Below are 24,037 nucleotides of genomic sequence, written 5' to 3' on the forward strand. Positions count from 1 at the left end.
AATGGAGACAAAAGTTATTGGTGGTGGAAGTGAAGCGTCGTTAATTCTTTTGAGTCCTTCGTTTGTATCATATTTTGATGACCGTTGTAAGAGAATGTACATCGATGGCACATTTAGGTGTTAGCGGAATTTTCGGGTGAAAACCCGTCAGCCTCAGCAATTACTGGTGATTTCGGGGTCACTTTACGGTGAGGTAAATAACAAATATAAAACAATCTTATTTTTCGTTAATAACATAATCTAGCTACTAAATAATTAAAAAATTAAACGTATTTACAGCCACTTTTGATTGTCACATACTTTTTTGTAATCGGTTTATTAGTTTTAAATATATAGCTTTTTTTAGAGCTTAAACATACAAGTAATTTCGAGCTGTAAAAATGAATGGTTTGTTCTTTCAAAATTAATCAGCGAAAAGTACTCCAATTAGCGAATATTCACTGGACAAATAGTTTCAAGCATATGGGATTGATTTTCCGTAAATATTTACTGATTAGCAGTACTTTTTACTGATTTATTTGAAGAGACTGGAGATTGGCCTATAGGATAAATTGTTATGTAAATTTTTTATTTCATATTTTATATGTTTAGGTTTTTCCTGTAATTTACGTGTTAATGCCACGAAAAACTGAAAGCAGCTATTTAAACGTTTTAAAATACGTAAAAACTTCGATAGCTCCGGATTGGAATCCTGATTTTGTTATATCGGACTTTGAACAAGCTATCCACAATGTTGTTTCAATAACTAATCCTAATGCTCAACGAGTCAGCTGCTTTTTTCACTTCACCCATGTACGAATAATTTTTTTCAGTGTAACTTCTTCACTCATAGATCAATTTTATAAATTTTGTTGATATTTAACAATAATAGAATTATTAATTGTCATTAGGCTATTGAAAAAAAATATGAGAAAACTAGGATTAAAAAAATTAATTAAAGAAAATGATGAAGCCTATAAAATTAAAAAAATTATTATGGCGCTTCCTCTTACTCCAGCAGTTGAAATCTAGAAATTATTTTGGAATGTTGTCGCTGTAGCCACGCCATTGGTATCAAAAGCATTCAATAAATTTTTCTCGTATTTTTTTAAACAATGGATAATGTGTAATCCCCCTGAAGACTGAAGTGTATTTGATAAAGAATTATTTAGAACAAATAATCCATCTGAAGCAATAAATAAATCGATCAACACAAAATTAGGATCTATAAAAAAACCCTCACCAATGCTGTTTACACGTTAGTTTTTAATTTTTACATCAAATCCTGCTTAAAAAAAAACGATAGATTCTCATAACTGTATGCACCCTGAATAAGAAAATCGATTTAATCCATGCTAAGTATATATCTATATATTAGACGACTCAAATTATTTTCGATCATTTCAAATAATATTTCTTGATTAGGGTATTACGGTTCATGACATTCTTGATAGAACTCATTCATTTTCATAAAGTCTCTATACCAAATTATGAGAATAGATCGGAGTATGGAATTACCACTTTAATAAAATGAATCAGTAAAAAATACTGCAAATTAGTGAATATTTATTGTAGAAATAGTCTAAAAGTGTATCACTGATTCCATCAGTGAAATACTTGGGACTAATTCTCAATAAATATTTACTGATTTGCAGTACTTTTTCACTAATTGAGTTTAAAAGAATATACTATTAACAAGTGCTATTGTTTTCCTAGGCATCTCAGTTAGACATCAATGTAATCAACACCAGAAATTAATAGCGGCATCCAAAGGGGTAAACATTCGTATCAAAAACAATCCAAAAGTCGACAATTGTCAACTTTTCGATTACCATTCGGTGAAAATTCTTTGGGAAAAAGTAAAAAAAGGGAGTATCTCGGCTGTCGAATTTATAGAATTGGTTATCAATCATTTAAAATATGTTTACAAAGAAACTTTAAAATTTGTTACTGAAAATGGTAAGTAAATAAAGAAATTAACAATTTAATGAATACTGTCCACTGTAACACGGAAAAAAATAAACTTTAAAAATTAGCTTTTGAAATTATATCCCGGAACCCGGGTATCAATATAGAGAATTTTAGCATTCCAAATAATAAATTTTATAATACGTGTCGTCAATTTTCTAAGTATCACTTACGATTTTTAAAGTTCAAATAGTAATTTTTCTTGCATACACAATAAATTTTCATATTCATCCTATAATTATTTACGTTTTAATTTATAAATTAAAGAATTACTATTTAGAATGATAGTATTTACTGATCACTTTATTACTGTATTACTTGTCGTTTCTTAATTTATATAGTTTATTTTTTTCCGTGAAAAAAGAAAAACTTGTATGTTAAATTATGCTAAATTTCACTCTAAAATACATATTATTTCAGAACCGGCCACAAGAAGCTTAATTACTGAAGACTGTATTTTTCTATGAGTGATAGTTACACAGGAAAATATACATGAAATCATTCATGAGAATGGCGTCCAATTTTTGAAGCCGTCATTCAAAAAAGTTTTATTCTATATAGCAATGACCAGAGTGGAACAAAGTATGTAATTACTACACGGAGAAAAAAATATAGTAATTTTTACTGAAAAATATGGGTAAAAATTACTATATTCAGATTGTAATGTTGAACCGCTATTGAAAATATAGGAAATATTATTAATCACATTAGTATATTTTACTTATCGTGGTTAGTCATTTTTACAATACGGATAAAGGAATATTTACTATACTGCTTAGTAAAATATACATCTCAAATATGAAATAGTATAAAACCTCATTTGTAATAATTGTAAGTCGTTTAGTAATTTTGAAAGTACGAATATTGGAATATTTACTATATTGTTTAGTAAAATATACATCCCAAATATGGAATAGTACAAAACCTGCTTAGGAATAATTGTAAATCGTTTAGTAATTTTTAAAGTACGAATATTGCAATATTTACTATACTCTTTAGTAAAATATACATCGCAAATATGGAATAGTACAAAACCTGCTTAGGAATAATTGCAATTAATAATTACAATAAGCTTCCGTAATTTGAAAAGTAAGAATTAAAATTAACTGATTGTAAAAAATAATATATTTATACGAATTATTAATAAATGCATAATGCATTTTTTTATCTTAATACATGAATCTTTTCATACTTATAAACAAATATATATATGTGACTATTATAATGATTTCTAAACAGTTACATTTTTAAAGTATAATTAATTAATTTGAAATCATTGGTTCGAGCATAGTTGACTGTACACTAATTGACAATTTAGTGTTAACTAGATTTATAACTATTTATCTAATTTAAAAATTATTTTGCCATCTCCTAACCGCGTTTTGAATGATATAAACCCGTTTTTTAGAATCGACCATGGTAGTTTCTCATAATTTACAAAGTATCCTTTTACTTCATATGCTAAAAAGTGATGATTATATGAATATGACAATTTTTTTACAATTGCTATGACTTTATCCGTATTGGACATGATTAAATAACAAATTGAATAAAAATTATAAACATCCTCTGATGGTACCATAACAATCGCACCGGAAGTTAATAAATTATTATCAAATGACATAGAGGCCGTAATTGCAACTTTATTTAAAGAAATTTCATTGTTCAATAAATCTTGAAACGATAAATAATCATATTTCACCTTCACTCAAATAATCACTATACAATTTTATAGGTTATGCTTCCTGAAGACAGGTTAACAGTACACACTATTCCAAAGCCGTTTGGGCAGAACTGACCCTGATTAAACAAAACGATTTGTGACGATTAAAAATGATTAGAAATCAAATCATCATTAATAGTCTCTAATCGTCATAATCGTCGTGGATTTTCAGATTTAATCGTCCCAAATCATCAAAAGACGATTTATTATTTTACGATTAAAAACGATTAATGACGATTAAAATTTCAAATCGTCATGAATCGTCTTTAATTTTCATTCGAAAAATTTAATCGTTTTTAATAATCAATTGACGATTTATGACGATTTAAAACGATTAAAACAGTTATAATCGTCACAAATCGTTTTGTTTAATCAGGGGAGTGGAGCGCACGCCGGGTTACAACGATATTATGGTTTCAACATTGTACAAAATTACTAAACGTTTAGTAATTTTTGTATACTATGTAGTAGTATTTCTTATGCGCATAATAAAATTCATAATACACGTAGTAAATTTTATTTCATGAATAGCAAAATTTATATTCCGTTCAATAATTTATCACATCTCAGAAATGTAATATTTACTATATTGCTTTGTAAAATATACTTTCCGTTGTATTGTATTTATTAAAAATTAATGTAATAAAATTTACAACTCTGTTTAAAAAAAATTCAATCATGATAGTAAAAAATCTATTACGTATAGGAATTTTTAAAATCTGCATATTGTAATAATTACTGAAGTGTAAATTTTACTTAACGTTTTGGAATAATTACAAAATGAAATGTATTTATTCATTTCTGTTAGTAAATTTTACTAAAATATTGTAATTATTACTATATTTTCGAGACTCGTTTTCTCCGTGTAGATTTTACTTTTGTAATTATACACAGAAAAAAAAATGTAACTTTTTCTATGTTTGCTTAGTTATTATTAATATGCTGACATAGAAATTTTTCCTATACGAACAAAAAAATACAACTACACATGTAACCCAAGAAAATTACCTGTTTTCCTGATTATATATTGAATCCCAACTAATATTGATTAAGATATTAATTTTATTCAATAATTAAATTCTTTTAATTTATTTTTCTTTTTGTAGTTAAAACGAGAAATGGGAGCATTATATTTAATGCCATATATCAATTCGATGTAAAGAAACAGGAAGTTAAAGAATTCCATAAAAAATTACAAGAAACAATATAAATTAAGTTAATAGTGTTATATTTTATTACTGTACTGTATTTTATTTTATAAATAAAGTCTATCGATAATGTAATATTATTTTTCAGTTTTTTTTCTTTACATTAATAATCGCAATAAAGAAAAATCTAATAAATGATAATAAAGATTTAAAAAAAAAAATTAAAATCAAAATTTTCATTGATAATGAAGAGCTGTAACCATCGCATGATAAAATTGGAAATGCTTTTATCAACATCTATAGTTTAGTATCATATGACCCCTGATAACACGAGTTGATCGTAAAAAAGTTGGTCATTCATTAGTTTCCGACCAACTTGACGACAAGTTATGGACAACTTCAGCTTTTGCAACTTTTGGCTACAAGTTACCGCCAACTTTCTCAGAAAGTTGGTGCCAGTATGGAGCCGCAACTGGAATGCAAGTTTCTGAGGAAATTGAAAAGAAATTTACCGTCAACTTATGATTGCCAACTTTTGCAAGCAACTTTTGCCACCAACTTTCTCAGGAAGTGATCGTCAACTTTTTGGATTTACATTTTTTGCCACCAACTTTCTCAGAAAATGTCCATCAACTATTGGAGGTACCAACTGTTGGCGGTCAACTTGGTTCCAGTTGCGGCTGCAAGTTTCTCATCAGTTTCTCACCAACTTGGCTATCAGGGACAATGCTGCCAACCAGGTGGGACTTTGCACAAGTGGGAATTTGCATCACTCCCAACGCAATCATCAGATAATTGTCCGACAATCGGTATCAGTAAAATGACAATAAGTTTTCAGTAAAAAAATTTACATATATATATATAAATATGTCATAATGATTTAAATGTAAGATAATGATTTAAAAATTCACAGTTATTTTAAATCGAACTTATCACTATAAAAATAAATAATGACCTCGATAAACTGAAGTGTTTTATATTTTTTATACTTAATTATTTTAAAAACCTTTTATGTTTGTTTGCTTTATCAGCTTATTCTAATTTAATTTAAGGTTATATACTACAATTATGCTTTGTAAATATTGTGAATTCAAAACGTAAAAAAGTTATAATATTTGTTGTGATGACGATTTTCGTCAGTAATATTCGCCGAGAAGCAGCGAGTAATATAATTTAATTTTTAAATTTAATAAACGATTTTTTTTCATCTTTACAAATATATAATGTTATATTTTGTATAAAAATAAAAATGCAATTTAAATAATTTTATTTATTCATTTATTTTTCAGGAATTTTATTTAATTTGCGGACATCGACAAATAATTCAATAAAATTGTCTATCATGAGACATCAGTCGACGAGTTTTTTACCAAAACGTGTTCTTATTGTCACAAAAGTATCAAGATTCAAATTTGAACGGTTGCGAGAACCAGATATTGATGAATCGCTATTTAAAATTCGTTTATTAGAACGAGGATCAAATTATGATTCGATGTTAGCAAATCATGAAAAAAATAAAATTGTTGAGAGAAAACTCGTGGATACTTTAGAAAAAAGAAACATTGAATATAAAATAACAAATAGGTAATAAATATTTAAATAAGAATGTCCTGTTTTTTGAATAATTAAATCGTTTATTTGAGATATTATACAAGCAAAAGCACCCAATTTTGTCAGATGATACAGAATAAATGAATAATAAAAAATAATCATGAGCAGGGTTGCAAATAGCGCACTAAATTTATAATTGCATTAGTGCTTCAAATAAATTTTTTTTTATATTTCATAATCCAAAACCAAAAAATTAAAAACGATTTTTTAATTTTTAATTCAATATCTTAGAATTAAGAATAATTTTTTAATTTTTAATCCTACATTTTTCAATTAAAAATTAAATTTCAAATTCTTAATTAGTAAAGTAGCGTTAGAATTTCATGGCTTAGTTTTTAAATCTATGTTTTGAAATAAAACATTAAATGAACAATTTCAATTCGGAAAACCAGATTCGAAAATTTATTTATAATCTCAAATTTCATATTTAATAGATAAAAAGTAAATCAAAAATTTTAATTAGCCATAGCTAAAGGGGATTCCAAAATTACATTCCGTTTTTTCATTTTCTATTATCATATCAAAAATTAAATAAAAAGTTTTGAATTCCGAACATTGGATTAGTGTTGTTTTAATTTTAGATTCTCTGTTTACACTGAAAATTATTCAAAAATATTAATTCGTAAATGTCTTAACTATGAATGATCTTTTTATTTCAAATTCTATTATATCTGACGATCAAGAGTAGGTTTAAAAATATTTAAACTTGAAGGTCAAGTAAAACAGTATTCTTTCCTGTTATAAGTGCCGTCAAATTTTTAGTCGATTACTTATCTAATTGCGTACCGCATCTAAATTAAAAAGTAATTTCCAATTTTCGATCCCACGTGTTTGATTTAACGAGTAATTTTTTAACTTTTAATCCCACATTTCTGAATTAGAATTAATTTTTGAAATTTTAAACCCACGTGTCGATTTAAAATCTAATTCTTAAATTTGTAATTTGACTTGTCTGATTAAAAATTAATTTTTTGATTGTGAATCCCACGCGTGTACATTTAAATTAATTTAAAAATTTTGAATCTCTCGTGCTGTTGGTTTAAAAAACAATTGCGTTACGGGCAGACAAAACTAGATCAATTCTTGAACTATAAAAATTTTAGTTCTAAAAATTTGCAAGGACAAAACTGGATTTAATCATGGACTTATAAAATTTTTATTTATGGGTAATATTTGTTAAAAAAATATTAAGCTACAGAATTGATTATGTTTTGTTTACTATTTACTTAGTATCTTTTGTTTAAAAATGTCCGCAGTTAATGAAGGTTTGACAGCTTAATTTCTAGTTGTCTTGACTGTTTAGCTTTTAATAAAAGTGAAAAAATAACTCTTAAAATGTCAAGAAATTTTTCTTATTTACTCGATGAAATTGAAAATATTTTGGCATTAGAAAACATCGAAATTCTTGTGACATCTTAATACGGAAGCGCATTAGCATGTTTTAAATACCAAAAAATTAAAATAAATTTATAAATCTAGATTATTATTATTATTATTTATATTTATAAAAAATCCTGTTTTTGATCAGAAAGCGATTAAAAACAGATTAAAAATTATAGTAAATAAAGTCTGTTTTTGTCCTTAAAAACAATTGTCCTTAAACATTTTGTCCTCAAAACATACTTAATATCATACGAAAGTAAGTCTGATTTTGGCCTCGATAAGGAATAGTACCGGCGAAAACAGATTAAATTCCTATATAAAAGAAATACGATTTATAAACTTGAATTAAAGAAAAAATATTTGAATTTATCATTTATATTTAAACAGACCTAATTTTTTGACCCGGGATAACCAGTATATGAGAAATTACTAAACGACTTGTAAAATATGCTTATCTGTTTGTGAATTTTTTTATGTAAATCATACGCGTTTCAAGTTTACTATCCAAATTTAGTAATTATTCTCATATTTTTTAGTAAAATTTACTATGTTTTTTTCTCCGTGTACACCGCCTGGACCCCGGTTTTTATTTTAGAGTTTAAGAATGTGCTGTTTTGAAATTAATGTTTACATTTTTCTTATTTATTTATTAATAATTTTCTAGATTCACTATTGAACAGGCGCACTTTGATTGGGCTGATTTGATAATAGCAGTCGGTGGTGATGGAACATTTTTACTTGGCGCTAATCTTATTATTGACAATAAAAAACCGATTCTCGGAATAAATTCCGATCCAGATTCATCAGAAGGGTATTTGATGCTGGATCGACGATACACTGATGATATTCCGAAGATTTTTGAACTAATGAACGCGGGTGATTATGAAGTTGTCATGAGGACTAGGATTAGAGTGACGATTCAAGGAGAAAAAAATCAAATTTGGCAACCAACGTTTCATATGCATGAAAAAAATCATATTGTTGGTCAGAGTAACTATCAAGTTAATAGCAATAAAGTTTCAGATTCGGACAGTCAAGTATCTGACCAACGAAAATTACCTTGGCTGGCATTAAATGAAGTAAGAAGTTCATGATAACTAACCTAGTATCGGGGTTGCGAATTCTTTTATGAGAATATTTGCAATTAAAAATTAAATTTTTAATCCGTAATTGAAATTGTATCGATTAAAATTACGAAATTAATTTTTAATTCAACAACTTTAATTGAAAAATTAATTTTAATCCAGAGACGTGAGATTCAAAATTTTAAAATTGATATTTAACTTGGTGCGAGCGATTCAAAATTTCTAAATTAATTTAAATGTACACGCGTGGGATTCACAATCAAAAAATTAATTTTTAATCAGACAAGTCAAATTACAAATTTAAGAATTAGATTTTAAATCGACACGTGGGTTTAAAATTTCAAAAATTAATTCTAATTCAGAAATGTGGGATTAAAAGTTAAAAAATTACTCGTTAAATCAAACACGTGGGATCGAAAATTGGAAATTACTTTTTAATTTAGATGCGGTACGCAATTAGATAAGTAATCGACTAAAAATTTGACGGCACTTATAACAGGAAAGAATACTGTTTTACTTGACCTTCAAGTTTAAATATTTTTAAACCTACTCTTGATCGTCAGATATAATAGAATTTGAAATAAAAAGATCATTCATAGTTAAGACATTTACGAATTAAATTTTTTGAATAATTTTCAGTGTAAACAGAGAATCTAAAATTAAAACAACACTAATCCAATGTTCGGAATTCAAAACTTTTTATTTAATTTTTGATATGATAATAGAAAATGAAAAAACGGAATGTAATTTTGGAATCCCCTTTAGCTATGGCTAATTAAAATTTTTGATTTACTTTTTATTTATTAAATATGAAATTTGAGATTATAAATAAATTTTCGAATCTGGTTTTCCGAATTGAAATTGTTCATTTAATGTTTTATTTCAAAACATAGATTTAAAAACTAAGCCATGAAATTCTAACGCTACTTTACTAATTAAGAATTTGAAATTTAATTTTTAATTGAAAAATGTAGGATTAAAAATTAAAAATTTATTTTTAATTCTAAGATATGGAAATAAAAATTGAAAAATCATTTTTAATTTGTTGGTTTTGGATTATGAAATATAAAAAAATATTTAAGGGCATTCTCAGACAGTACCCCCCACTTTTAAAAAAATTTCAATGGCTTTCAACTGTCATAACCGTATGAAAATTTTATTAATTAATTAAAAAAAAATTAAAACCTTAATTGAAAAAAGGAGAACGTAGTCGTAATTTCACCGAGGTATAGAATTTAAAAAAAATTACTTGCAATTGATATCAATCAGGAGTTGAATGAAATTTGTTAAATAAATTTTAGCCTATAAAGTTTGAAAATTCGAATTTTAAAATTGACATGACGATTTTACTGAAATTTATTTTACAAATTTCGTTCAGCTTGCAATTGATATCAACTGCAAGTAATTTTTTTTTAATCTATATCTTAGCAAAATTACGACTACGCTCTCCCTTTTTCAATTAAAATTTTTTTTTTTTTTTTAATTAATTAATATAATTTTAATATGGTTATGAGAGTTGAAAGCCATTGAAATTTTTTAAAAAGTGGGAGGCACTGCCTGAGCATGGCCTTAATTGAAGCACTAATGCAATTATAAATTTAACGCGCTATTTGCAACCCTGGCATCTGCAGATCCAATACAAAAAAAATTATAAAATTATAAATCGTCCAACGTCGCATCTCTGGTTACTCTAGTGAACATCGCCGAGGCCCGGGTCATGCCTCCTCATGAGTTTAGACTACGGGTCACGACGGTGATGCTGGAAGTCGTTTGTCTGTTTTAGTTACTCTGCTGAAGAATTTTTCTTTATTAGAGTGACCAAAGTTTTACTACACATTATTAAAAAAATTAATTGTAATTTTTTTTTTTATATTATTTCTAAATCATATTAGTATAATAGGAAATCTCTCTCTAGGAAATAAAATAAATTTTAAGCAATAAAATTATTTTTAGGTATTTATAGGTGAAGCATTGTCAGCTAAAACAAGTTTGCTGGAAATCCGTATAGATGATGAAGAAAATTATCACAAATTCAAGAGTTCTGGACTTTGCGTAAGTACCGGAACAGGTTCGAGTGCGTGGTATAAAGCAATAAATAGTTTGACACCACAAACTGTTAAAGAAATTTTAAATGTTGCTTCGCCAACTAGTAAATATACTGACAAAGAAATTGACAAAATTTCTAACGATTACAACAATAGTCTTCAATTTTTATCAGGTATTATATTATTTACAAATTTGATAGTACTAAAATAAAAATACAAAAAAGATTATTGTACAACTCAAACGCGGAGTGGCGAGATTAGACTTTACTGTCCCCTGTCAAAGTCACCTCATTGCCTCACATAAAATCGTGTTCTTCATTTGTGATATCGCAGTGACACGTCATAAAAAGCATATTTATATTAACGGCGGGGGGGGGGGGGGGGGGGGGTTTAAGGTTAACTCGTACAAAAAATGACATCTTTTTGAAAATTTTTTGTTACGACACAGTTAAAATCGCTTTATTCGAACCAATGGTACATTAAAGTATGGTGTTCGAAGAATATTTTGTGAAATTTTCACGAAGAAATAAGGTAAAAGCCCCTGTTATTGACATATTGTTTAAATTCATTAATTTTTTAATTAACTGTATGAATAATCACATTGCTCAATACTTGTTATCAATTTTTTGATATTTTTAAATGGAAAAATAGTTCAATTTTATTTCCGGGAATAAATTATTCGCTGTAAAAAAAATTTATTTTTCCGAGTAGACCACCATCGCTAGAATGTTTTGAATTTCTTAACAATTCGTTTAGAGAGATCGTATTTTTAGAAACGGATTTACTTATACAGTTCTAATGTAAGTGTATTATTAAATATTGTTTTAGGTTATTTATAGTCTAAATAACCCCAGAATCATTGATTTAGACTGATAAATCTGAATTATTTAAAAATATCGGGTGTCAATAGTCGGTACACAAAAATTCACGTGTGTCAACTAGCGACAGGCCACAAACTAAAGTAACTTAACCTCCTTAACATACATATCGATATATTTATTTTAACACGCTGCTTAGTAATTTCATAATAAACAAAACATTGAATAAAAAATTGTCGAAGCAAGAATAGTGTCGTCGAATTTATAAAAAAATAAAACTGTGTCCTAGATAAATTTTTAATTGTAATTATCGTATTTTGTCGTTTTTAATTCAAATATTTATAATTAATTTGAACCTCATTGACGGTGGTCTTTAATAATTTTTTATAAACTGCTGCGCATGCGCATTAGATCTGTCTGTAGTTTTATTTCTACAATTATAATTATATTTAACTATTACTAATTAAATAACAGTAATAACAATGCAATTAATATCACTATTCTTTATTAAATTATATTCAATAAATATTAAAAAATACAGCTATAGCTTTGGCGGTAACTTAATAATGAATGATAACAAATATATATTTTCTTTTATTCAAAAGGTAATCGAAACTGTATAGTTTGTTTCCTCGGTCGTCTCCTGCTGTTGGTACTTTCGTCTCGGCTGTCTTGCTGCCACCTTTCGGTACTTTGAGACAGCTGGTACGGAACAGCCACATCCACTCCCCCTTCAGTGTCTTTGACACGATTGGCGGGAATTTCAACTCCTTTGGCGATCATTGCACGTGGTGAGACATTTTCATTTTCATTGCTCTGCTCAGTCTCATTCTCTTCTAATTCTTCTTGTGGGAGATACGCTGGTTTCAGTCTTTCTATCGATATGTTTTTTTCTTGACCTTCTACATCTACTCTAAATAGTCTATCACTCAGTCTTTCAATTACTTTGAATGGACCTTGGTACGGTTGTTCTAACGGTGCTTTCACATGATCACACCGTATGAATACATGTGAACACTTGTCCAGGTCTTTGTGAATAAATACTTTTGGCTTTGAATGATGTGCTGTCTGTGTCGGTTGCATCATTCTCATCGCTTTTCGATGATTTTCTAGGAATGCTTGTGGGTCTGTCGGCAATTCTTGATGTACAAAAAATTCGCCTGGTACTCTCAACGTTGTTCCAAACACCATTTCCGCTGGCGACGATTTGATATCTTCTTTATATGTCGTGCGTAATCCTAGCAACACTGATGGTAATGCATGTATCCACGGTACTCCTGACTTACACATTAACGCTGCTTTTAAAGTCCTGTGCCATCTTTCAATTATTCCATTGGATGCAGGATGATACGGGGAAGTCCGTATTTTATTTGCTCCTATGAATCTTGTTAGTCCTTTGAACAACGCTGATTCAAACTGCGCTCTCTGGTCTGTCGTAATTTTTAATGGTGTTCCAAAGAAACATATCCAATTATTGAATAGTGCTGTAACTATGGTTTCCGTCGTAATATCCTTCAGTGGCACGGCTGTTGGCCATCTTGAAAACCTATCAATTATTGTAAGACAGTATCTATATCCATCTACATTTGGTAGCATAATGATATCTATATTTATATGATTAAATCTAGCATCCGATACGTCTATTTTTAAGTGATTTATGCGATTGTGACGTTGAATTTTCGATTTCTGACACTGAAGACATTCTTTTGACCATTGTGCTGCATCCTTTCTGATCCCAGGCCATATATATCTTTCTCTGAGAGTCCTGCTAGTGTTCCGACCGCTGGGATGAGCGTTTCCATGTACTGACTCAAATGCGAGTTTCCTTAGCTCTTTGGGTATGTATGGTCTCACTATGTTCTTAAAAATGTTACAGTATATCTGCTGGCCCTCTATATTTAGTCTCTGTAGCTTTAGCGACGATTGTTCTTGAATCTTTTGGAGCTCTTGGTCCTGTTCCTGTGCTTCTGCAATCCTTTGACTGGAAAGCATTGTGGGTACATCGATGGTATTAATTCTAGACAACGCATCAGCAACACTGTTCTCTTCTCCTTTCACATGGATGATGTCCGTGGTAAATTGAGAAATAAACGACAGTTGACGAATCTGCCTTGGTGATGCTTTGTCTAATTTCTGTTGAAACGCATACACCAAAGGTTTGTGATCTGTTTGAACCGTGAATTCTCGGCATTCTAACAAGTGTCTCATATTTTTAATTGCTGCAAAAATGGCTAGCAGTTCTCTATCGTATGTACTATAATTTTGTTCAGCTTTTGATAGCTTACGCGAGAATAATGATATCGGTGTCCACACTCCATTTATTTGTTGATCTAAGGCTGCTCCCTCGGCGAAATCTGATGCGTCTGTTTTTAACATCAATGGTGCATCATTGGCAGGGAATGACAGTATGACAACCTCCACCACACTTTGCTTGCATTTCTCGAATGCTTGTTCAGCTTCCGTTGTCCATTTAATTTTTCTTTTGTCATTTTTTTTTGAATCCTTTAGATATTCATTAAGTGGCGCCTGCATTTCTGCTGCCTTTGGAATTAATCTCCTGGTATAATTAATTACTCCCAAAAATTTTCTCAAGTCATTAATTGTTTCAGGTTTCCTGTAGTTTTTAATTTTTTCTACGCGTTCTGCTGGTGGTCTGTATCCATGTTCATTTATAGTATATCCCAGGTATACTACCTCTGCTTTCCCAAAAACACTTTTTTCTAAGTTTATTATTAAACCGTGTTCTCTCAGCCGTTCCAACACCAATCGTACCTGCTTCTTGTGCTCTTCTTCATTCTCAGACATGATTAAAATATCATCTATATATACAAACACAAAGTCCAAGTCGCGGAAAATTGAGTCCATGTACCTTTGAAATGTTTGCGATCCTCCTTTCAGTCCGTACGGCATTTTTGTGAATTCAAACAAACCGAAAAGGGTTGTTATTGCCGTTTTCGGAATGTCTTCTTCTGCCATATCAATTTGTAAATATGCCATAATCATGTCTATTTTACTAAATATCTTCTTGCCATGCAATCTTTGTATTAAATCTTCTATGGTTCCTGGAGCATATCTGTCGTGTTTGGTTTTTTGATTCACTTTCCTATAGTCACCACACAATCTCCATTTACCTGTACTTTTCTTCTGCATGTGGAGCGGGCTTGCCCATTCGCTTTTTGATGGTCTGATTATTTCCAAAGCTAGCAACATGTCTATCTCCTCCTTGGCCGCTTTTAATTTTTCTCCAGCTAATTTCCTGGCACGTTCTGCTATCGGTGGTCCCACTGTCGGGATATGATGCTCTACATTTTTATTCTTTTTAATATTTCTCGCTGATGGCTTTGTCACATCGATAAATTCATTCAACAGCTTCCTAAAATAATCGTCTTCATATTTCACCGGGTTCTCACTTGATTCAACTGTTGAAATACTATGTATTTCTGTTTTTTCAAATATTCCACTCCTCGTTAAATTTGTCTTTGGGTCCAAGAGTTGCTGTCGCTTTAAATCAATCAATATCCCATGGTTAGCAATAAAATCTGCCCCTATTATTGCTGATTTGACGTCAACCACGATGAATGGCCATTTAAACGCTCTCCTCAGCCCTAGGTCAACTGTGAGCCATTTAACGCCATACGTTTTTATCGCAGTATTGTTCGCTGCATATAAGATCAAATCGGCGCTGTTTAATTTTCCTCTTACTGCCGTCCTTGGAATAATTGAGACTACTGATCCGGAATCTACGAGAAATTTAAAATTAGTTGCTTTGTCATATACATGGAGGCGGTATTCAGTTTTTGAATTAACGGAATTGACGCTGTCTTTCACCGCCTCAGATGAAGGTAGCGTTTTTAGTTTTCCGCTTGTTTACGCAAATCTGGACCATTGTAGTTGCACGGAGCTCTGCATTTGAAACTTTTGTCACGAAATTTATCATGATAGTAACACATCCCGTTCGCACTAGTTGTCTGCTGTCTGTCCCGCGATCCCGAACGACCACGAGCTTGTTTGTACCTGTGGTTATTCTTCAAAATATCAGCCAAGTCCTGCATACACTTTTCGATTCCTGATATTCGTTTTTCAATGTCTGTCGTCTTAATGGCATTCACGTCGGTGCTGTATATTGCTCTTGTGGTGTTTTCTATCATGGTATCAGCTGCGTCCGCAAGGTCATCTAGCGATGATTTTTTTGATAGCACTCTCATTGTTATTTGTATATTTTCGGGTAGCAAGTCGATCCACTTTGTTTTTAGTAACTCATCTGTCGCCTGACCATTCGCTAACTCCTTCATTTGTCTCAATAACTGCGACGGTTTTTTATCCGCTAATTGTATTTCTGACAGCAATATGTGCATTTGTCTCTCAGCTGAATCTGTCGTACGTTTTACTAACGCTTCTTTCAACGTCTTGTATTTGTCCTCCTCTGGTGGATTTCTTATGACATCTGATACCAGTTCTATAGCTTTTTCGTCCAATATCTCTAACACCGCGTCGTATTTTGTTTTGTCACTCCTGATATTATTTTTACTAAACTTTGACTCAGCTTGTATAAACCACAAGTCCGGTTTTTTAACCCAAAACGTAGATAGTTTAAAGTTTGTTGCTTGAACATCATTTTGATTACCTGGATTTTGTCCATTTTCTTGATTTTCCCTTGGGGCTACTTGTTGCGCACCTGCACGTACTTGCTGTATTCCCGCTTGTAACAACGTCATTTGTTCCCGCAATTCCAGTATCTGTTGTTCATACTCTGCTGGCGTCATGGTTAATCTTGATTGACCAGCACTGTCGTTGTCTTGAAATTTTTTTGTATCTTCGTCTTTCACTTCGACTTGTTTGTCGGTTTTTTTCATCAAAAACGGATTCTAACCTCGTTTTATGGCGTCGTTATTTTATTTGTAACTGAACGTTTTTTTAACGGGGTTACCAGTTTGTAGTTTTATTTCTACAATTATAATTATATTTAACTATTACTAATTAAATAACAGTAATAACAATGCAATTAATATCACTATTCTTTATTAAATTATATTCAATAAATATTAAAAAATACAGCTATAACTTTGGCGGTAACTTAATAATGAATGATAACAAATATATATTTTCTTTTATTCAAAAGGTAATCGAAACTGTATAGATTGTTTCCTCGGTCGTCTCCTGCTGTTGGTACTTTCGTCTCGGCTGTCTTGCTGCCACCTTTCGGTACTTTGAGACAGCTGGTACGGAACAGCCACATGTCAATAATAGGATTCATGGTATGTTAATAGTTGGCTCTGATCCTATTTTACCCTGTCAATAATACCCGCACTCGACTTGTTGATTTTAAATTAATATATTTTATATTTGATTTATTGCTATTTAGGTAAATTAATTCAAATATACAAGTAGAGACATCAATTAAAACTTCCAATGCAAAAAAAGTTGATTATATTAATTTAAAATACGATTAAAAAATTCAAACAATAACAGACATTCTTATAGTGTCAATAATGGGGGCTTTTACCTTATTGAAAAATACGGCAATGGCATGAATTACTCGGACGCGCCTCAGAAAAAAGTAGAATCGTGGTGCCTCTCATAACTTTGTGCTTGATCATCCGAAATCAAGGGTTTAAAGTTTTTTCATTAGATAATAGTTTTCTCCAGGTAACGCTGGGAGGGTTTTTCAAAATTTCAATTTTTTAACTTTTTTGGAACGTTTAAGAAGAAAAACACAATTTTTTAGCGAAAAAAATTGACTTATTTTGTTATTAGAAAGTACGAATTATTAATAAATTTAAAAAAAGCTCTCCAGCTTTGCCTCGTTAATTATGTACATAAATAGTGTTCAAAATTTCAAAAGAATCGGTGCAGTAGTTTTTAAGTTATGATGGACACCGGACTTTGAAAACGTGAGTCGTTAAAGTTGTGCACCCTTGGATTTTCCAAATGTTTTTTCATTTTATGTTTGAATATCTTTTACTCTGTTACAGATGACGTGCGAATGAGTTATGCTATTAGAGATATTATTTTAAATGATATATGGCCATTACCGAAAACAATGAAACCCCGTGCATTCTGTAATCGTTTAACAATAAGATCACATTGTTATGATGCAGGGTTGGTGTTGGACGGTGGTATAGGTGTACCATTCAATATTGGCTCGATTGCCATTCTCGAGACACATCCAGATGATGCGCTTAGAACGATTAAATTACCAAATTAAATAATTTATTCATAATTTTATCGACGTAAATTTTAGGAAACTTGATTCTTATAAAACTCAAGAATTATTATTGATAAAATCATACCTTTATTGTGATTTTATTAGAAAGCGTAAGATAGAAAAAAAAATTATATATATATTAGGGTGCGTCAAAAAAAAGAACAAATTTTTTTTTCTTTAGTTACCGTGAAAATATGGTTAAAGAAGATGAAAAAAAAATTCTGGTAAAGTTTGAGCTCGTAATATTAATAATAAGAGATGGCGCTTCGTGATTTTTGATTTCCCATTTTAATAACATGGAAAAAAAAATTTTTCTAGTTTGGAATTTTTTACCTTAGCAATGGCTCATTGTATGAATAAGTCCAGTACATATTTTGTAGGAAATTTAAAGCTGTACAAAAAAAGTCTCTTATCATTTTTCGATAAATCCCACTGTTCAAAATTTATTGGAGCTCGGATCAAGTTAGAATAAATTTCGAGATCTTTTTACTTTTCCAGCGAAACTATCAGACTTATGAAAAAATGTCATGAAATCTTTTTTGTAGAGAATTTTATTTCCTACAAATTATCATTGATAAATTTTTTTCAAATTCTACATTGTTTTCTGGTTATTTCCATTTTAATGCCATGCCCTTAAAATCGATCAGAACACTATTTTTTTAGGAGCTTGGCATTAAAATGGAAATAACTAAAAAACAAAACGGTATTTCAAAAAAATTTATCAGACATAATTTGTAGGAAATAAAATTGTGTATAAAAAAGATTCTGAGACATTTTTTCAGAAGTCTGATAGTTTCGCCGGAAAAGTAAAAAGATCTTGAAATTTACTCTAACTTGACTTCGAGCTCCAATAACTTTTGAACAGATGAATTTATCAAAAAATGATAAGAGACTTTTTTTGTAGAGCATTAAATTTTCTACAAAAATGTATGCTGGGCTTATTCGTACAATGAGCCATTGCCGAGGTGAAAATTCCAAACTAAAAAATTATTCTTCTTCCATGATATTTAAATGGTAAATCAAAAATCTCGAAGCATCACATCTTAATATTAATATTAAGAGCTCAAACTTTACCGGAATTATTTTTTCATCATCTTTAACCATATTTTCACGGTAACTAAAGAAAAAAAAATTAGTTATGTTTTTTGGCCCTTCCTAATATATATAAAACGATTAACGATAATAGTAAATAACTTTTTAATAATAAAAGGTCGCGATGTTGAAAAATTATGATATCATGGTCCGATAATTCTGTTGCTGACAAAGTAATTTACAATCATATACGAAAAATAATGATTTATTTTATTATCATATGTATCTTAACTTTCGATCAAATCACAATAAATTGACGAAATTTTAATTCTTGAATTTTATTTAAATCAAAATTATTTACGATTTTTTTTATAATTAAAAAACATTAATATTATTACATCACGAACAAAATTTATTTTATCTAATATATAGATATTTCATAATTATGTTAATATATTTTTTCATAAATAAAAAAATTTTTCGAATAGTTTGTGCTGTTGGTTTTTTGTTGTACTTAATAATAAACTATCATTATTTTTCAGCAATTAATCGGAATTTCCTAGAAATTAGTACAAAAATTTTTGGTAAATTTTCAAAATATCATCCTATACACGGAAAAAAATTATGCTCAAAATTTTAATAGTTTGTAGTTTATTTTCGACTTAAAATTAGTATATTCGATACTATTGTCAAACCAGAATCATTGTATATATTACAAAATGGCTATTATTTATATCGAAATTTGGTACACATAGAAGAGCAAAATTTGTAATTTCTTAAATTAAAATTAATATGAAAAAGAATCGATTAATTGATATCTACAGTTATTACTATTAAAATAAACATAAAAAAATTTTAAAAATGAGGAACCGAAAAATTAGTTAACGTTCATCGTCAAAAAATTTGATCTGATTGTAGTTTAACTGAAGTGTATTTGGGCTACTTGGTCTGTTATTGAATTTCTATAAAAATTTTAATCTGTTTTTGATCTACCCGGACCGAAAAATTTGATCTGATATTAGTCTGATTGAATTATGTGATCTGTTTTCGATCTTTTACAATAATTTTAAGCTGTCTTCGACCTATTGTTTTAAAAACAATTGCGTTACGGGCAGACAAAATCGGATTAATTCTTGAATTTTAAAAATTTTAGTTCTGAAAATTGGCAAGGACAAAACTGGAATTGTAAGATTTTTATTTATGGGCAATATTTATAAAAAAATATTAAGCTACAAAATTGGTTATGTTTTGTTTACTATTTGAGGTAAAAGCCCCTCTACCCGCTCAGTACCATTAGTCGCTCACTTTGACTATTTAAGGCTTTTTTTTATAATTTCTATAAAAAAAAAAAAAAAATTACAACTAAAAATATTATTATTGGTAATTAATGAAAGTTTGACAGCTTAATTTCTAGTTGTCTTGATTGTATATCTTTAGCTTTTACTAAAAGTGAAAAAATAAATCTTAAAATGTCAAGAAATTTTTCTTATTTAATGGATGAAATTTAAAATATTCTGGCATTAGAAAACATCAAAATTCTTGTGGCATCTTATTACGGAACTGCATTAGCATGTTTCAGATACGAAAAAATTAAAATAAATTTATAAATCTAGATTATTATTGTTATTATTTATATTTATAAAAAGTCCTGTTTTAGATCTAAAAGCGGTTAAAAGCAAACTAAAAACTATAGTAAATAAAGTCTGTTTTTGTCCTTAAAAACAATTGAAACGCCAATAATTATAATAAAAAAAGGCTGTTTTTAGTCTGAACCCGAATTAAAACAGACTAAATACCATACGAAAATAAGTCTAACTTTGACCTGGATAAGGAATAGTACGGGTAAAAACAGATTAAATTCCTTTATAAAATAAATACGATTAATAAACTTGAATTAAAGAAAAAATATATGAATTTATCATTCATTTTGAAACAGATCTAATTTTTTGACCCGGGATCCTAATATCTAAAGATCTAGTATACGAATTTTTCATTTTATTATTTACCACTTATTCAATTTATATATATATTGTAAATTAATTTATAATGATGAATAAATGATATTTTAAGCTAATAATTGATCAGTGATATCGAATTTATAAAATAAAAGTTAGTAACTTTTTCAATTTGTTGGCTGGAAAAATCAGTTTCTAAGATATCAATTCTTAATTTGACCAATCACTACTTTTTAATAGATTATGCCATAATTTAATTAACGTTTTAATCCAAAACGTAGGATTAAAAATTAAAAAATTATTTTGAGATATTGAATTCAAAATTAAAAAATAATTTTTAATTTGTTGTTTTTGAATTATGAAAAATAAAAAAAAATTTAATTGAAGTACTAATGCAATTATAAATTTAATGCGCTATTTGCAACCCTGTGTTCAATTATATTTACAAACGTGATTTTGGAATGTTCGCCCTGCTTAAAAAATCCAATAGATTCTTATAGCTGTATTTATAAGGCCCTATACTTAACTATAGCACTTCTCATAGAACTCATTCATTCTTATAAAATTACTATAGGAATTTATGAAGATCTATTGGATTCTATGAGATTTTCTAAACAGGGCGCAAAATATTGAAAAAAAAATTTTAGGGATACCCTCCTTCCCCATTCCGACTTATATACTTGATTGCTAAAATTCATATAAATCTATATGGTTATATCTGATTATCTAAAATAGTTTTTCCCGGGTTTGTATATTGATAAATGATTTTTATTTCCATGGGAAATTAAGTAGGAATTCGTGTAGGAATCTATCCTGGATTCCTATAGCAAACCATTCAGAAATCCATCCCATAGCGTCAGATGAGAATTCACATGAGGAAGTCAGCTGGATTCTTATGTAATTTTTTTTTATTGGATAATTATTAATTATAATAATTACATTATTATTAACAAATTAAAAAACAATTGCATACATAAAAAAATTATAATTGTTAATTTAGCCTTAAATTTTTCATGTAATGATTGATTTTTTTTACAACGATATTCATTTTGTATGATAGTCTAATTATCATGAAACTACTGATTCGAAAAAATATTTTATGTTCGTGTCTTCTATTAGAATTTTAAATTATTTCGTTTTTCGGGGACAATTAATTAATGAGGGAATCAAAATAATTAATAATAGTTAATAGAGCTAGAGGTAGAAGTGAAATTCAATTAGATGTTATCGACACATCTTTTACTGTCTCCGTTTAATAAAAATCAAGGGTGTCGTATAAATTCTCATCATAATCAGTAGATAGTGATTCAATGGGTACTTTATGGCCAAATACGTCCATTAGTGTTAATTCAGGACCTTCAGGATTAAATAAGTCGGCTATACTGTCCAAAAGACTGTCGGCAACACAATTCTCAAGTCTTGATTCAAATGGATCGATATAGTCCACTTAATTTACTCTTAAGCGATGTAGGGGGAAACTAACTACTGGATTTTTTTTTATTGATAATACGTAAAAAATTCCGTAGATCACGAAAATAATAATAAGAAAGCTCCATTCGGCGGCGTTTTTTAAATAAATAATAAAATAACAATATGGAAGCCGAGACACAGCGTATTTTCATTAAAAAACTTGTATCTATTAATGTAAAACCCTATGATGACTGGTATTAAATTAAAGGGCGATAAATTCTGAATAAGAAATGTCAAAAACCAATCTCCTGGGGCTTATTATGTTCGCGAAAAAAATTAATTAAAAAAACAAAATAATTAGTCGTTTACATTATGTCACGCTGTCGGTAACAGAGCTGCAGAAATTGAGCTAGAGGGCGCATGCAAGCCAATTTTATAAAAAAAATTATTTTGTGTTGCATACTTTGCTTGGTGGTGACGCGCAGCCCTGATTAAAAACTCCGATTGAAACTGATTGAAAACGTCCTATCAGATTTAATCGGAAATTTCTAATTGACATTCAATCAGTTTCAATCGGATTCAATCGGAAACTTCCGAATGATTCTGATTGAAAGTTAATCAGAAATTTCCGATTGACTTTTAATCAGTTTTAATCGGAATCATTCGGAAGTTTCCGATTGAATCCGATTGAAGCTGATTAAAAGTCAATCGGAAATTTCTGATTGACTTTCAATTAGTTTCAATTGGATTTAATCAGATATTTCCGGAAGGTTTCGATTGTAAATTAATCAAAAATTATCGATTCCCGGGAAAAAATAATTTTATATATTATTAAATGGTAAAACATTAAAAAATCAAATATATTAAAATCTACGTTGAATCTATATTAACAATTAGATTTCATGTCATGAAGTAATATAGGATATACTATATTACCACCAAAAATGGCACTTGTCACTCTGTCAAAGAACAGAGGAGTGCTCGTGTCAGAATTGCTTCCAAGTCTGGAATACAATACGTCTGAACTACGTTTCTTACCAGGGACACTTCACAAGTAGTAGGCGCTATCTAGTGGCGAGCACCGAACTACTTCCAATGCTATTACCTAGGACTGGTGAATTTCCTCTCCTCTACATATATCTTTTCTCCTAAGAAATTTTTCTCTTGGTTCAAGCAACTTTTTTTTCTATTAGTTGGAGCATACGAAAATCCTTGCGTTAAAGACCCCCACGAAAAAAATTTATTAAAAAAATATAAGTTAAAATACAAAAAATTTATTTTAGAATTTATAAAAAATCGATCAGAAAACTATTTTTACAGAGCTTGACATAGAAATGAAAATAACTAGAAAAAAAAAGCGAAATTTTAAAAAACTTTATTCATAATAATTTTTGAGAAATGAAATTACCTACAAAAAAGTTTCTATGAGATTTTCTGATAAAACTGATAGTTTCGCCGGAAAAGTAAGAAGATCTCAAAATTTTCTATAAATTTGACTTTAAGCTCAAACAACTTTTGAACAGTTAGATTTATCAAAAAATGATGAGACTTTTGTTGTAGAGCATTCAATATCCTACAAAAATATCTATCGTGCATAATAATTCGTTGATTGGCTTGTAAGTTAGAAAATTCTAAAAAATAAAAAGTTTTTTTCCCGTGTTATTTAAATAGAAAA

The 24,037-nt window shown here is 29.2% G+C and overlaps 2 protein-coding genes across 3 annotated transcripts; one reads left to right on the forward strand and one right to left on the reverse strand.

Moving 5' to 3' along the window:
• Positions 1-5,702: 5,702 nt before the first annotated feature.
• On the forward strand, positions 5,703-19,484 carry LOC103569866 (NAD kinase 2, mitochondrial). Of its 2 annotated transcripts, XM_053739925.1 has the most exons (6): positions 5,770-5,787; positions 5,871-5,981; positions 6,108-6,402; positions 8,477-8,891; positions 10,851-11,115; positions 17,733-19,484. In XM_053739925.1, exons 2-6 carry the CDS (start codon positions 5,942-5,944, stop codon positions 17,963-17,965), a joined length of 1,248 nt encoding a protein of 415 aa, XP_053595900.1. In that variant the 5' UTR covers positions 5,770-5,787; positions 5,871-5,941; the 3' UTR covers positions 17,966-19,484. The 2 variants fall into 2 exon arrangements, with proteins under 2 accessions (XP_008545616.1, XP_053595900.1); XM_008547394.3 differs by having other exon boundaries at positions 5,703-5,981.
• Positions 14,888-16,799, reverse strand: LOC128667971 (uncharacterized). The gene has a single exon (XM_053739926.1). It carries the CDS (start codon positions 16,611-16,613, stop codon positions 15,612-15,614), a length of 1,002 nt encoding a protein of 333 aa, XP_053595901.1. The 5' UTR covers positions 16,614-16,799; the 3' UTR covers positions 14,888-15,611.
• Positions 19,485-24,037: the final 4,553 nt, after the last annotated feature.

The sequence above is a fragment of the Microplitis demolitor genome, chromosome 6 (genome assembly GCF_026212275.2).
Source record: "Microplitis demolitor isolate Queensland-Clemson2020A chromosome 6, iyMicDemo2.1a, whole genome shotgun sequence".
Classification (NCBI taxonomy): domain Eukaryota; kingdom Metazoa; phylum Arthropoda; class Insecta; order Hymenoptera; family Braconidae; genus Microplitis; species Microplitis demolitor.